Here is a 16893-nt window from a genome sequence, read left to right as displayed (position 1 = left end):
AAATGGTACTGAGTTACAGGAACTTCTAAAAGGTCATTTTTTTGCTGAAAAATTATACTAGATGGTTTGTTTTAAAATGTGCTACATTTATTATTCCATTAACTTCTCCATCAGATGTTCACGGTTTACATGGGGAAGTGTGAAACAAGATTGACTATCAAAATAATGGTGCTCAGGATTTCGATTACAAAGTTGTTGAAAATCCTGTTAACTCCAGGACAATGTAAGGTAGTGAGTATTGCCAATAACTGATCTTTTTCTAAAGCCAGTCTTCGAAACTCACCTTGTTCTCCCTTTGTTTAACATGCCCAATTGGTCCGTGCCTAGTCAATATCAAAGCGTATTAAATTGATCTAATCACACAAGCTAAAGTAGGCACGTCTGGCTCAGAATCTGTCTTCCTTATGCATTATTATATTTATATAAGCATATTTTAAAGCCATTTCATTGCCTTCTTTGAGAAAGTTCAGAAGTTACACTAAAAAAAACCAAAAATTGAGCAGGTGACAGGATATCCCTTCATACCATGAACTTAATTTGTGGCATTCCACTACGATCTTCCCTGCTACGACAGAGCTGTGTACCACCGTCAGTCAGTTGCTTTGGAAATCCCACCAGATGTCTAAGTGTATTTGTACATCTGGCCTTTTGCCTTCTCAGGATCAGACTCATTATTTATTAATCATCTACAAAGAGCATTGATAAACAATGAATATTTATGACTACAGATGTAACCCCATTGTTTGTGTAAATTATAGTGCTTTTCTGGTAATGTTCTGAATGGCTTCAAGTTTACATAAATAATTCATACTTGTAAAGCCATATGTTAAACTGTCATTGTAAAAAAAGAAGTGCTGCCAGTTTTCACTCGAACCATATGTAAATACCAAGAAGTTGATTTTAAACAGTGATATAAAGACTAAGCACCTTAATGCTATTTACACAACAATTGCAATACGCTACAATCTGCTAGATGCATTAAGATGAGTATCAAAGGCAAAATAAGTTTTAAATAGAGCAGAAAAAGGAACCATTTTTATTTCTGAATAAACTACAGTATACTAAATTAACCAAGTCTAGCTTTACAGATTTAAATTGCAGTGATAGCAGACCTCCAGCCTTTTGTCATTATTTCTAAGGGAATTAAGCAGTTTGAAATATTTCCATAAAACTACTGCAAGGAGCATTAATTTTTTATCTTTGAGATTAAGGTAGATTTTTCAGTAACATTATATATGTATGTGATTTTGAGATTTTCTGACTCTACCTATCTACTTACCCCACAGCTAGTAGTTATCTCATGATATAGTCTAGGTACACACTGTTGCTGCAGAAGGAAAAATCAGTAAGAAATCTAGTTGGCATGTTGCAGCTTACCCTGATTCCAGCAGTACTGGCATGGTTGGGCAAATGGCCACATTTACCATGCCTTGGAGAAGGGATAATAGATTTAATCTCTGAACTGTAGCTCATATCTCAGTTCTAATTTAATAATCAGAGCTAGTTTTTATCAAGTATTCACTGCATGCATGTGATATACATACACACACACACACTGAAGTGTGTTTCTATATAGATATGTCAAGTGGTATACGTATACACATATGCACATAGATATATATACTTCAAGAAAGTTCAGAATACAGTGTTAAGACTAATAAGGACCAGAAAGTACTTTAATTAGAGGATCTTTTCCTCCATTCTGCCAGCACCTCTGTTGACAGAGAAGAGGCTGGGGTCTTCTTTTCCACCAGGATTCCTCACGCTCCATGACTGGAAGGATGACCCTCACCTAACACCGTAACCATCACATCGTATCTCTGGTCCTGTGGAAAGGATGTGCACATGTGTATCTTGAGGCACAGGGACTTGGTTACTCACATATGCTTTCATAAGCCTTGTTATGTGAAAGGCCAAGTGAGAGGCCCATGTGAGGACCATAGCCTGTGGGAGATTTGTTTCTAATCACATCGCAAGGGAAGAAGTTTATAAGAACCTACCAGCCAAAACCAAAAATCTGCCAGTAGATGCTCTTAACTGACACAGTTGCAGCTAAATGCCAAGGCTGGAAGATGCAGATAGACAAATTCAGCTTGGAAATAAGCCATACATTTTCAGCAGCTAGGATAATTAGCAATTAGAATGACCTAGTAAGGCTTGTGACTGTCTGTTCATCACAGAAATGCTCAAGCTGTGATTAGAAGTTTCTCTCAAACAAAAGTTAGTTAAAGCACATTTATTATCCTTATAGCAAAAATCGTCTCAAGGAAGTTCTGTGGTTACAAAGGACACCAAGACTGGATGGTTAACAATAACGTTACTTAGCCTTAAATTCCATTAATCTCCATGATCCTAGTACTGAACCTTGCACACACTACTTCTCATAGCTCTCTATTCTGCATCGCTTCCGCAAATGATTTAGAGTGTGTCCATTAAGCTTCACTGAAAGCTATTGGAATGGCTGTGCTATTCTGCATGTTTCAAAGACAGCAAAAAGTTGTTAATTAAAGGTTTTGCAATCCTTCAGCTGGATCCAAATGAGTCTTGGCAGTTTGTTTTCCATGTGCAAGCCTGAAACAGAACATTACTCACAAAACAGACCCATCTTTACTGTTAAAATGCATTTACTGCTTTCTAAGTGAGAAGAACAGAAAGTGTAGTTCTCTCTTTTAACGGGTCTTGGACCAAAAGCTCTTTCAGCTCCCATGGGAGTGTGGAGGTAGAACTCCTAGGGACAGATTCAGACTGGGGTAGTCGCAGGCATTGGCAGGTGACACTGCCCAGGGTGGCAGCAGTTTTGTCTTTCCTCTCAGAAGTTTGAGGGCTTGTGGTCCCTAATATAGGCTGGAACAGTCCCGTGAACTTGTCCAGAGTTTCTTAGCTGTAATTACCACTGTGGGCCACTGCAAGATCCCAGAAAAACTGATGTGCTTTGATTGTACCTCCTTTTGTGTCACCACCCTGGAACTGACTGTCTTCCAAAACTACCTGTGCTGTAGGCTTTTTCCAGCGCTTCACTTCTTTTAACCTCCAAATAGCTCTGAAGTATCCTTTTCCCCTTGCCTTTATCTTATTTCATGCCCAAAATAAAATTATAGGGACCCTTTATTTCAGAAGAAGTTCATGTCATTCTTTGTCTTGAGCCTGCAATACACATGCAATATTTTGGGTATTAGGCAAATACGTAAGAGCTGTATTTGATATGACAATTCTTCTTTCTAGATGCTCATTTGGACAGCACAGTTTTTACATAAATTAAAGCTTTTGTTTCTACTAAACAAAGTGCAGTTATAAAAGTGACATTTGCTTGTTTGATGCTTCCTGGGCATACTTAGAGATAAACTTCTGGATTTTGTCATCAGAAATATTATTTTGCAGCTTTTTGCTGTTGCTAGCTGTGCAAGACCTTAGGAAGTCAAGAGAGAGGGGTCCTGGATTCTGTTCTTCCCTGAGCATCTTTTACTAAGTTCCAGGCAATTATTGCAGCTCTGTGTGAGTCCAGTGAAGTTATTGAGGCTGCCCAGGTGCAACCGCACTGAAGAACCTGAATTTCAAAACTGGAATTACAAAGTGGGGTGCAGAAGAAAGTGTGTGGCTTTACTCCCCAAGTGCAGGTTGAGCTGGCATGACTGATGGTTAGAAACACCTGCTTGGAGGAGGTGTTGTCTTGTGGGAAAATATAAATAAATAACTGAAATACTTACGATCTGAGCAAACTGGCTGTGGTTTAATTCACAGAGAAACATAGAACTGTTTTCACAAAGACGCTTGGTGCTGTCCAAGTGCAATATATTTCCAGGTTTCCACAGCTCAGAGGCCCATCTGAGGATGCAGAGCTGCACATGTTGGATCTTTGCCATGTTAGGTAACTCATGAGGAAATAAACCATCCAGCAAAACCTACATGGTGCCTAATTGTATTTTTTTTCTTTTCTGATTTTTTTTTTAATTTTATTTTTTTGTTTTCTAATAGGAAAAACTGTATTCCTGCAAGGAACACATTCAACGCCACATTAAACGTTAAAACAGGAATGCATTACTACACCCAAATCAACAACTATTTTTTCCTCCAATACAGTTGCAAATCCCTCCCTGTATTTAAAGAAACTGAAAGAAAGATTTTAAAATACATCTTTTAGTTTGTCTTGTTCACCACAAAAATATAATCTCTATTGTGAGGTTTTTCTGTCTGCATATAAATATTCCCTGCAATACAGTTTCTCTTGGGAAATATTCCACAGTGTAACACATCTGTCACTGAGATTATTCTTCAGATGATCTGCTTCACCTTGTTATGTCCATAAATGCATACACCTCTTGGACTGCCCCAGACAGATTTTGCCTGTCTGCTTGGCTGAGTTTTCGTCAACCTTTAGGAAAGCTTTCCTACCCGTGTCTAAAATCCGGGCAATGTCCTGTAATGTACATTATTGATTAGAATGGGGTATGTGGCGTATCCTAGGAGAAATCTATGAATGAATTCCACTAAGTTAGAATAAACCACACTTGCAGCAGGGTGCAAGTGTAATATTTTGATGGCAGACAAGGTGTTCTTGATACCTGACAGTACAGTCTTCTAGCGGCTAGATGGCACTATTGCCAGAGAGTAGAGTCAGGTGCGACAGAAAATACCGAGAGAATTTACAGATTTGGTTTTCTTAGCCGTAAGAGAAAGTAGCCTTCATCTACCTACTACATTAATTTAAAATTCAAAATTTGGTTTGTGCCATGTATGCTAAGTAATTCAGTAATACTTTCATCCAGCTTGTTCTTTCTTCTCATAATGGCATAGCAACTCAGGCACGTTGTTCAGATCTCCTTTTGGCTAAGTGCTACAGAGAACGGCAAACTCACAGCAAAGTCACCTCAGGTTAAAGGAAGCACACGTATCAAAGAGAAAGCTGACTAGATGGCATGCTGCTCTTCTCTTCCTTCCTTTATCCGCTTTCCTTTCCTATGCACACCCTCTCCTCTCTCCTCTTCCTAATTTTCCCCTTTGTGCCATGCACTGCTCGAAGTGAAGCGCTGATGGCGTGCCTGTCGCTCTACTGAGCTCTGTTCAACCTGCAAGGCCTTGTTCAGTGCTCAAAAGCAGATGTGGTTTTCCTTGTACCGTTGCACCAACACCGTAGCTGTATCGGGTGCCAGTGCCCAGGCACTGGCAGTGGTGGCTGCAGGGGGGGGCTCTGAGGAGAGGTCGGGGTCGCTCCAGCGGACCCACTGCAGGGCACAGCTGAGCCCCTCGGCAAGATGGTGGCACGTCTGAGAAAGCATGTGTAAGAAAGGGTAAAATGCTGCCTGGCAGTGAGGAGAGAGGGCAAATATTGTGAGAAACAGTCCTGTGAGCACCAAGGTGAGAGCGGGAGGAGAGGAGGAGGTCCTCAAGGTGCCTGAGCAGAGATTCCCCTGCAGCCCCTGGAAAGACCACGGTGGAGCAGAGATTCCCCCGCAGCCCCTGGAGAGGCCCACGCAGGAGCAGGTGCCCACACTGCACCCTGGGAGGACTCCATGCTGGAGTGAGTGGGTATTTCCTGAAGGAACTGCAGCCCCTGGAGAGCCCACAGTGGAGCAGGTTTATCCCGAAGGGCTGCAGCCCGTGGAAGGACCCACGCTGGAGTAGGGGAACAGTGTGAGGGGGGAGGAGCTGTCATGGACTGACCCCATAACCTGCCGTTCCCAATCCCCCTGCACTGCTTGGTAGGGAAGTAGAGGAGTCAGGAATGAAGGGGTGAACTTGGCCCTGGGAAGAAGTTGGAAGGTAGGTGAAGTGGAAGGAGCTTTTAGTTTTGTTTTTATTTCTCACCATCCAAATCTATTTCAAATAGTAATAAATTAAATTATTTTTCCCCGAGTCAACTCTGTTTTGCCTGTGATAGCAATTGGTAAGTGATCTTCCTGTCTTTAGCTCAACCCACAAGCTTTTTCATTTTAATTTCTCCCCCCATCCTGTTGAGGAGGATAGTGAGAGAGTGGCTGGGTGGGCATCTGGCAGCCAGTCAAGAGAAAAGACTATTTTGATCCTGTTCAGAAAGGTAATTTTTTTTTGGAGGCAATCCATATTTCATTTAGTTATTCCCAGTAATAAATTGAAATTTTAAGGACCAGTTAGGCTTCTAAATCTTTATTCCAGGAACTTATTTTATTGAACTCATCAGGCACAAAGTTGCTTCAAAATTGCTTTTGAAGAGCAATAATTTTTGTAAAACAGGTATTCAGGTACTAAACGTAGGGCTTCCAAAATGACTGGTGATGCTAGATGCCTCTGCATTCTTAATGCATATGCTGAGATTAAAGAGGGCAAACGCTCTAATAACTACAGTCCTTAAATTCTCCTGAAGTTGGGACCCTTAAATGGGTTAATCTTAATGTCTCTTAATGCCTAAAAATATAGGCTTAGGCACGTCTTAGCTGCTGATATACATCTCTCAAAGTACATGTCAATCATTGCTCAATTTTCCTCATTTTTCTTCTTCTTTCCTGTAACTATCCAGTTATATTTTACTGGAAAAAAAAGAAAAAGAGGGTAGGACAAACAGTGCAAGTAAATAGCTATTTCTTTTTCATAATGGACAACTGTTTCTTAAGGTATTTCCTGATTTCTCAGTTTTGTAAGTTGCTGAGGTGTTATCAGGAGTCTTCCAGCATGTGATTTTTAGCTTGACTTGGAAAGCCAGTAGGTCATGTCAGAATCATGACTGATGTTTCAAAATACAAATGTCTTACATCACCAGAAATATTGAACAAAAAAACCCAAAACATGAAAATCCTTAGTCACTTTGCCACTCGGGATTTGGCAAGCATGGTGAATGATATGTGAAAGTCTGATCTTGGCATTATCATCTCTAATTTTCCAAAATTCTTACTGCTAGAGGCATTTTTGAAGTGATTTTCTTAGTCATTTTTGCTTCTTCCTGGCCCTTTTGTATAAATCACTATTTTCTCTTTCCACCTCAGTATGGTTATAAAAGATTTTCTTCTTTCCTTTGACTATCATTAACTCATTCTGCTGTTTTGCTTCTTCAGTGTTTTTCCCCTAGGGAAATTGTTAGACATGGTGTCCTCCAGGCCTTCTTGGAGTACAATCACTTAGACCTTCTTTACGTCCTGTGAAATTGCTGGGTGGTAATAGCCAAAATTAAATGAAATGCATCTGTGCTTTCAAATAAATGCTTTTTAAAGTAGCCTTGCAGCTAAATGATGGACTCCATTTATGTACTGTATGGAGTATTTACATACTGCATACATTGGGCCAAATTATTTGTGCTTCTGCTTGGGTTTGCTATGACCCAGTCCTGCCAGCATTCTCCCAAAAGAGCCATGCTTAATTTGTCTGTTTGAACAGCTGAGCTGAGAAGAGGGGATGCTGAGTAATACTACTTCCCACAGTGTTTGAGGCATCACCACAATGGCAATGGATGTGTAGACAGGATCATGTCTTAGGTCTAATTCCACAGCCCAGTAAACTCCATGAGAAAATTCACGTCTGCATTTCTGCACTTGCAGTGTATACCTTATTCCTAGTGCTGCTTTGGGAAAGCCTTTGACAAAGGCGTCATACTCCCAGATTTTTATTTTTATCTGAGGACAATTGTGCCTTAGAAATAGTTTATTTGAAACCTTTGACCTGAACTCTAATCTGATTTAAATTCATTTAAATTCAAAATAACTCTGGGTTAACTCCAGTGTAAGTGAGTACTACTCCATGGGATAGCAATGGTGGTTCACAGAAATGCAAACAGCTGGCTCTGTGTCCTTAGTTAATTTGATTACGCAGTTTTAGTTTAATTTAAACAACGTAATGACCTTATTATTATTTTAAGAAACCTATTGTGAGAAGAGAGAATCATATTTCTTATATAAATCCATTTTTTTAATATCTTCTTTAGATGTACATGTTGCTAGAGATGAAGTTGAGTTTGTGTGGGAATGGCAAAAGCATACTAGATTTCACTGATCACAGTTGCTTTAAATTAGGCAATGAAGAGAGAGATGCTGTTTGCACATGAAGAAAGAAAGGTTGGCAGCAGAATCACAGAGGGGGCTTGCCTTTGGAGTTTTTCTTCACTATAGACCAAGTACCAGGAGAAGGTTTGGGGTGTCTTTGCAAGAATTATCTTAGGGGCCACATTTAGCTAAGGTATCCATTAGACAAAAAAATCTGGGTTCAATGGTAGTAAGCATTCTTGTAATGATTTCTGTCTCGAGCGCTATTCTTCTGAAGTTTTACAAGAAGCAATTCAAAATAAATGGTTGAATCTTGCTTTGCCTAAATGTAAATTAAGGTAAATCTCAGGGCTTTCTCCTAATATTAAGAAATCTAGTAAGAGCTGAATACATTTTTTCAAATACTAAAATCATAGTTACGTATTTTCTGATTTTTGCAGACATTTCTATATGTTTTATTTACCCTCTTACCTGATCTTCTCTCAAACTAGAGTCTACTTTAAAATATCAGTGTTCTAAATCTTATAATCATCTTCAAAATTACAACAGGAGTAGATGAATTGAGAACATTTTTCCATAACAGATCATCTTAACTATTTGCTATTGTGCAGTTCTGTAATGTCTGTTATTTTATCTTTGTGTTTTGTCACAGCATGAAAAGGAAAAGCTGACATGGAGTGACCGTATGCCTGGATATGCAGCAAACTTTGGATTGATTTTATTCATGGTAATATAATCTGCATTTCTGCACATTTATTAGGTGTGAGAAACTTTGCAATGAGCATCTTAGGCAGAACCCTGAATTAGTGTTCTCAAAGATGCTAAAAATCTGAAGAAAGCAAGGGTTATAACCTACAGTTCATGAGAAATACATGTCCTACTAGGAAGATTCCTAGATCTCAGTGCCTACCTCCAGCTTTATTCTCTTTTTTCCAAAGGTTGCTTATAAGAGGGCTGTTGGCTGGATGACTTGCTGTCATGACAGCAGCTCATTACTAGATGCTGTCTCTCCCACAAGGTTTCTGCTTCGTCCTCCATTATCTAATGGAGGGAAGCCCACTGTGTATTTGCTTGTGTGCACATAAGCCTGTGCTCTGTCAGAATGACATTCAGCAGTGTTGAGCCTACTGAACAGTTGACATACAGGTGAAATAAATCTGTTGCTAAGAAGTATTTCTCCAACACACATTCAGGGATGGACTATACTTTAGTTGAGGAAGACCGTGGCATACAATCCTTACTTGTGAACAAGAATGAGGTGGGTGGATCAGCCAAGTGTAAAGTGTCCACACTGGCCTAGCGAAATTTCCAACAGACCATAAACACATCATCAAGCTGCTAGACTTTATTAACAGCAATAGGAAAACCTAGCTAACGAACCTTAAATTACATTGTCAAGGATCCCGTTATCCTTCAGGTTACAGAAATTACTGAATGAAAGCATGTATTCACATCTAAAACCAGTATAAAAAGGCAATGAAATATGCCGATTTACACCACAGGAGCATCTCACATGGGAAATTTACTTAGGGACTAAATTATTTTAAAATATCTAAGTGTATTTCTAATTTACTTGAATTTGCATATACTGCAACAGATGTCCTGTGAAGCTTTAATTTCGTTTTCTGACAATCAAAAATATTTTATAGAGACATTGAAGTCAAATTAAATGCCTGTATTTTTACAAATATATGAGTATGTATTTATGAAGATATATGTATCATATATTAAGTGTATTTTCTGTATGTATTAGGTGTGTCAGTCATATATATATGTATGTATTTACATCATTTAGAGTGAGGCTGTCCTGGGGCGATACCAAGCATTTGCTTTTTAAACAGAACGTCTAACTGGCATCAGCTGGGACTTTGCTTAAAGCAGAGTATACTGAGTATGACTAAGCATATTGCCCCAATTTAGCTTTTACAAGTCATTCTTTTGCAGACGAGATGCTTATGTGTGCTCTTGACTTCAACCACATGTTTAAATCTCCCCTAAGCATGAACTTAAAGTGCTTTCCTGAGTCATAGCCTGTGTATTACACTCCCTGCTTATGGTAATATCTCAGAGAGATTTATAAAGGTAAAAAGTAGAGCTTCAGTTCGTCAACTTCTGTTAGTGACTAGTGGAACTACGCTGGCTTTCACCATTTGGAGAAGTGGCCACAATGATTTTTTTAGAATATTTTTGAACATTAACTGCACATGTAAGTACCTACAGGAGACAACTTACAAACCATGCATGAAAATCAGGTCAGTTCTTGATGAGGGAGAGCCAGCTCTGCTTTCCTATGTGGAGGTTACAATCTTCTCTTTACTGTATGGGATGTTTCTTTTTCTTCTGCTAGATTAGTTAAACAGGTATTGGAAACACCAGACTAAAGTTTGTGCAATAGAATTGCACTGAGGGAACTGAACTGGTCTCATCTACCTCCGTTATTATTATTCACACAGACCAATTTTTTTAGCTGTAAGCACTACATACATAATAGGTGATGAAATCTTGAATTTACATGTGTGTGTGCACGTGTACAGCACACAGACATAGAAGACTCAGACACAGATACGCACACACATGTGCTGCAATTTCTAATGCTGCAGAAGTGATTGTTGAATTTTTAATACCACCTTTTCCAGACCCAAAGGGTCGGGCAGCACAAACTCATGGGCATTTTCCATGAAGATGTTTACATTGCTATAGAATGATGCTGTTGTGTTCTGTTCCCTCTTCCCTCAGCTTTACATGCCATACTTTCCCTGATGATTCTTGAAAAATTGTTTTCTTATTGTAAAATCTTTTCTCTTTGTTTTTCATTGTGTACTTCACTTTTGTGAATCCTCTTTCAAGAACTGTCTTGTGTTTTTTTTTTCTTTCTGACTTTTCTTTTGTCTTTATTAAGCTAGGCATGCTGTTTGTTGCTTTAAAAGTGCAGATTGTAAAAAATGTTGGGTTTGGTTCTCTTGCCCAATTGATCTTGGTCTTTTTCACCACCAAAGAATTCCAAGGATCATTTTATACATTTATGCATGCTTTAAAATCTGGTCACAGTTCTTTTCTTGTACACAAAGACCAGTGGTAGCAGGAGGCCTAGGCTCAGCTGGGCATACACAAGTTTGGCTTGTGTGTGATTAGTAATAACGTAAGTCATAGTTTAGAAACCCCACGTTTAGAAGGTAGATGTTGCAGCAAAGATTTCTGAGTATGCAATGAAAAGGTTGGTAGCTGTTGGAAGACAGCAGGATGGCGTGGAGTAATGCCATCACTGGAGCCTTTCTTTGTGTTCATTGCATTTGGCTCAGTCAGAGGAAGGAAGAAAACCAATTAGTGTCATGGCACAGGAGATTAGCCTGTTCCTTCTTTTGGACACTATTGCCCTGTTCTTACTCACATGGCATAATACTTGACTCTAGAATAGCCCTACCAGGGAGCCAAAGAACTATTTGGAGATTAAATTGTTATCCTACTTGGATGAAGGTAGCAGTCTAGCCCACAGGGTTTTATAGCTTCCTTCTCAGATCTAGTATGCTTTCCTGTTTGTCTTCATTCATACCAGGCTCAGTAGGTGACCTTTTCTGCAGCCAATTTTCACATCTGTTTCTAATGCAGTCCTTGACAGACTAGTTTAGATATTCAGTGAAGAAACTGTCTGCCATAGTAGGGAATAGAACTGGCCGGATGAAATGTTGGCAATGACAACAAAACCCAAAGCAGGCATCTGAATGAAAAGGGACCATCTGATCTGGAATTTGGGCAAAAGAGGTATTTTCAGGAACAGCAGAAATGCTGTGAAGATACAGGAACCATTCTCTCCCAGTGACCGTCTGGGGAGTGAGAACTATGCTCTCAGTTACTGTCCAGTCCTACAAGCCCGCCTCAATTTTCTCTTGTTGTTGGATGCACAGATAATGAAGTCTCCTAAAGGAGTGTTTTTCCATCTGTGTCTAAGCAGATGTTTAAAAACAGCTGGGCAACCGAGGAGTTTCTAAAGTCCTGGTCCTTTGGCAAGACAAGTATCTTTGTTCTTTACATGAATACAACTTTTTTTTTTTTTTGGGGGGGGGGGGCGACACTAAATATTTCTTTTTTTTTTTTGGGGGGGGGGGACGACACACACGACTTTGTATATCTTGCTGTGGCACTGCATGAATTGAAAAGGCCACAATAGTGCAACCCTCTGATAGTACCTCATCCTCCAGTGATCTTCCTCGTTGCTATGGATCCCTTAAATCCTTTGGTCAGGTTTAAGAGTTTGCTGTTCAACTTCCACGACCTGAAATTTCCTCTTTATTTGGTGATGACTGTCGCTGATGCCTCTTCTTCCTGTCCTGTTCAGTGGAAGCTTGTAACGGAGATAGGTATCTACAAAGGCCCAAAGAGCTCATCATCTCCAGAATGATGGATGCAAGTTTACTTTGCTGGTTTTCCTTGTCCACCACCATAGTAATAATTTCAAAGAAACTGTCAGGGGAAGGAAACAGAAAAAGAGTTATCTGGAAGGTGATTAAGAAGAAGGAATCTGTGACCCAAACTAAGAAAAAAAAAAAAAAAAAAGAGCTAAAGGTGACGGTCGTGGTGGAAGGTGAATTAGATTACTGCCAGCTGGTGCTATTTTGTTTTCTCTTATTGAGGACATTACTGTCTACTGTAGTGATCGCTTCTGCAATGGGCAAGTTAGGAAAAAGTTCTGATCTTTGTGTTCCTGCACCACTTCTGTCATGGCAAGAACTGAGCAGACAGTTCAACATGAATCAGATTTTTGTCTCCGTGTTTGGTAGGTAAGACAAAAGAAAACAGAGGAAAACAGGCAGAAAAATTAGAACTGTTTTCTCAACACAAGGAAAACTACAGAAGGAAATGAAATAATATTTTATGCCATTAGAAATATTTTCATTTAAAGTGTTTTATGTTTAGATTTTTTTTCTTTAGACCAGTATTTGAATGAAAAACAGTAGCATGAAGCAAAAACTCATCATTCACCTACATTTACTTTAAAATTAATGAAACACTTATTTAAAAGGTAAAAATTAGATGTTCTACTAGATCTAACATTTTATTACTATTTTCTCACAGAAAGTAGTTGTGAATTTCATCTGCTATCTTCAGGAGTTTCTCCAAATCACTGTTTTTTAGCACGTTTACTGGTTCTCCACTAAAACAAAATGTGCCCAGTTTTCATCTTTAACCTTTAATATGGCTCTGATTTTTGTTCTGGTTCTTTTGCAGTAGTACTTTTTCATGAGACAACCTTCCTTTGTATACAGGGGTTCAACAAACTATTGCTGGGTCATTAAAATGAACTGTTAAATTTCCTTAAACCTGTGTTGTGAATCTGGGCCCCTAGGCCTATTGAAATAATTGCAATAGTCTAATCTTTCACATTTAGGTAGTCTCTTTCATCTGAGGACCTCAAGATGTTTTACCTAAAATAATGAATGTACATTGGAATTCTTGCCAAAGGCAAAATTAAAGAAGAAAAATGTACCCTCTCCCCTTTTCCTGCTATGGCTATGAAAATTTGCTCTTTTTTATTGTTATTTTATTGACTTTTTTATCAATGGGGGGTGGTTGGTTTTTTTGGTTGGTGTTTTTTTTTTTTGAAACCAGAATACCACAGCCCTGTGAAATTCAAATTCTTCTTGTGGGAACTTGACCTTACGTAGCAGGGCTGACTTCCCTCATCTCATGGGTCAAAGCTAGCCCATGAAGGATGCCAGGATACCAACTGATTTCTGGGACAGAAATGAAAAGTGAAGCCCTAGTAACCCTGTTTATGTCAGTCATAAAAGAAAAATATCAAGGAAAACATTTATTTTTAAAATTTCTTTTTAATTTGTGGGAACAGTAGAGCAAGACTAGAACAACTGGAGAGTAAGGTACCTCTTCTGCTGGGCAGAAGTGAAGCTGTTTGAGTTAGTTAAGCCCAATTTCTTGATTGCACATGCATGTAGGCCCTTCAGTCCAAGCCATCTGAACCAATTGCCTGATAAAAAAACCCTTGCTTAATACCTACATTTGAACCCGAACTCCCTGAGTTTCACCAGTACTGGATGAATAATGACTGAAGCTTTAATCAGAAAGGACATGCACATCTTCAGGAATTGTTGTGCCAGTTCAGAGCTCTGCATCCATTTTCTTCATTATGTCCCTGTTAGAGAGTTTTGAATTCTCACATATTTATTTGGTTATCTTCATAATACTGTGTTGCTCTAAGAAATAATCACACAATGCCAAATCATGGAACAAACCCGACATATCAGCCAAAGCTTCTGTTTAAATGCTAGTATCAAACTTGAACTAATCTATCTGTACATTTCTTTGCAGATTATGCTGACGTTTTCAGCAGTGTTCGGTGTGATTGTATACCGAATTACTACAGCAGCAGCTTTGTCATTCAGCACAAATGAGACAACGAGGTCAAATGTTCGAGTGACTGTGACCGCAACTGCTGTCATCATTAACCTCGTTGTGATACTTATACTTGATGAAATTTATGGAGCTGTTGCCAAATGGCTGACAGAAATTGGTAAAACTATCTCACCACATTCCTCATTAGAACATTACATGTAGTGACACGAGAGTATGCAAGGAGGTTCTAATAGGAATATTTCCCACTGAAGAGTGCCAGTGAAAATATTCAGGCCTATGGGGTAAGATGCTTAGACATGCCTCTGAGAACTAGGGGATCTAAGCCGCAACATGCAATGTGCCACTAATAAGACTAATTAGCCGGCCATAAGCCATGTTAACGCAGCTGTGCTATTTCCAGGATCTCAGCTGGTATTGCTGCATTGCACTGGCTATGTGCCAAGACCCACTTATCTAGAGCTGGTTGAGAATTTTTGACCTGGTATGTATTTTGATATATATCCTTACCTCTAGGAGCTTGGTTTACTGAAAGTCATTGGGATGTTTCAAAGACGTTGCTGGTTTTGGCAAAGCTACACTGGCAAATGCTTACCACGTTATTTTGCTCATGTGATTTTTACCAGGTCCTCACCACTCAAAGGATTTTTTTTTTTACCATTAGAGGGGCATGTCTGGGCTGGATTTTTTATAATAATATTTATTTCCATTGGGGGTAGGATTTTTTTTTTTTTGATGTCATTGTATTGTTAAAAGCCTGGCAATGTATAGAAGTCTTTTAAAGGCGAGTCATTCCTTTGCCTACTATAGGGGTTTAGGCTAGAGTTTTGTTTTGTTGTATACATTAGGCCAAAGGTGTTTACTAATAGAGGTTTAGGCTGGGATTTTGTCAAATAAATTAGGCCAAAGATGTTTACTGTTAGGGCCCTAACATGAGATTCTTACAGCTGACATTAAGTATTGTTTCCCACATTTTTATGCATCACCTCTAATTCTAGATGCTTCAAAGTCTAGGAACTTAAAGTGAATTATTCAAAACACTAAAAATCAATCAGCAACCACAGATGTCTTTAACTGTAGCAAGTGCTCTACCTGTCAATTTTGGGCATCTAAAATTAGGCATCGAAATTAGAAATTTTTTGAGAATTGGAGCCTGACTCAGTTATTTGAAATTACAAATTCCCTCCCTGTAAAACCTACAGGGATGTGAAGCTGGCTGGAACTAGCAGACTTCAGATTAAAACCTTAGGAAGTCTTAAGAGTTCTGTTTCTTATTCTGACTTTCTCAGGGCACTTTCAAAGTCACAAGTGAAAACATCTCTTTTAGTCCTATTTTTTGAAGAACACTGTAAACAAAGGGTTTGTAGCCATCACAATAGAGGTCCAATCCTGAATTTTTGAAATATGGTCCTGTGGTTTTACCAGTAAGGATAGCCTGATAATTTAGATTACATTCATAAATTGTTTGAAAGAAATGAAGACAAAGCAATTCATTTTCACAAAATATCACCATACGGGGTTAATTTGTTTGTTCATTTCTGTTTTGCATCAGGCTTTGGGCAGAATGTAGCAGGGTTGCAAGAATGGACTCTGTTCTAGTGGCATAAGGAAGCACAGGCTTACTGTCCAGGCCAAAGTTATACCCAGATTTTCAGCTTTCATATAACTTAACAAGCTGCTAAGCGTGTGTGACCTGATCAATTCTGTCCACTGCACCTGCCCAGGTAAGAAAGGGCACAACTGTTAAGGCATGACACTGCTGTGTGGAAAGAGTAGGAAGAGGTGAAGGTGAGGCTTCTCCTCTCTGGCAGTTTCTAGGCAAAAGTTGGGAAGTGCAAACCACTGCCATCGCCTCTCTGGGGGAAGCACAGAAAGAAAAATCTCTCCCTTTCAATCGTGCACCACTCTGAATTCTGAAAGAACCAAGAATTTCTTGTTGATTATTGTCGCCATGCATTCAATTTGCATTCAATTCACTTTGCATTCAATTCTAATCCTGCTATCCTTATTTAGGCAGCATTCCTAATTAACCATCAGATGTTTTGTTTAAGAAGGATCCAGTCCGAATAACGTCTAGTGCTACAAATTACATGAATTCGAAAGTTCATTCAGGCAGCTTTCTTCAGTGCTAGGCTCAAATGCCAAATGTAATCAAGATGTTAAAAAAAATTACAATTCATTCATGCTGATAAAAGCTCCTCACCTTGTGAACTTTCATTTTGCTGAGCAGAGCAAAACATACTCCATTCTCTTTTCACACTGCTGTTAATCGACAAGCTGAGGAACACACTTGTTGGGCTGGAGGAACAGCTGTTGACAGCAAAAATTTCTATTCCAAGCCCAAGTACACTTGAATCTTTGTTCAAGTGAAAAATTACTTCTGTAAGCACAAGAATAATACCACTGATAGCAATTACATTCATCATCGGCTCAAAGTGGCGGATCTGCCTCAATACCTGCTGAATCAGTGCTTACGGGGAAAAAAACTAGTAGTTTTGTTGTAATCAAAACAGAGAGCTGGTACAGGATACACTAGGAGTCCACGCACCTCTGCTGGACCCAGCGAAGTGGGGCACTGATACCCCCT

At 39.2% G+C, this 16893-nt stretch overlaps 1 protein-coding gene across 1 annotated transcript in view; it reads left to right on the top strand.

Annotated features, from left to right (window-relative positions):
• LOC104167867 (anoctamin-2-like) overlaps nt 1–14466 on the top strand; it is a gene marked incomplete at its 3' end in the record, with an annotated part of 149627 nt that extends 135161 nt beyond the window's left edge. Inside the window, exons 15-16 of the mRNA XM_009708257.1 lie at nt 8596–8670; nt 14265–14466. Coding sequence (XP_009706559.1) covers nt 8596–8670; nt 14265–14466 — 277 coding nt within the window. The remainder of the gene's footprint in view (nt 1–8595; nt 8671–14264) is intronic.
• Nucleotides 14467–16893: the final 2427 nt, after the last annotated feature.

This window comes from Cariama cristata, unplaced genomic scaffold (assembly GCF_000690535.1).
Source record: "Cariama cristata isolate BGI_N322 unplaced genomic scaffold, ASM69053v1 scaffold3509, whole genome shotgun sequence".
In the NCBI taxonomy this organism is placed as follows: Eukaryota; Metazoa; Chordata; class Aves; order Cariamiformes; family Cariamidae; genus Cariama; species Cariama cristata.
The sequence above is the reverse complement of the archived record's forward strand: the minus strand, read 5'-3'. Positions and strand labels throughout refer to the sequence as shown.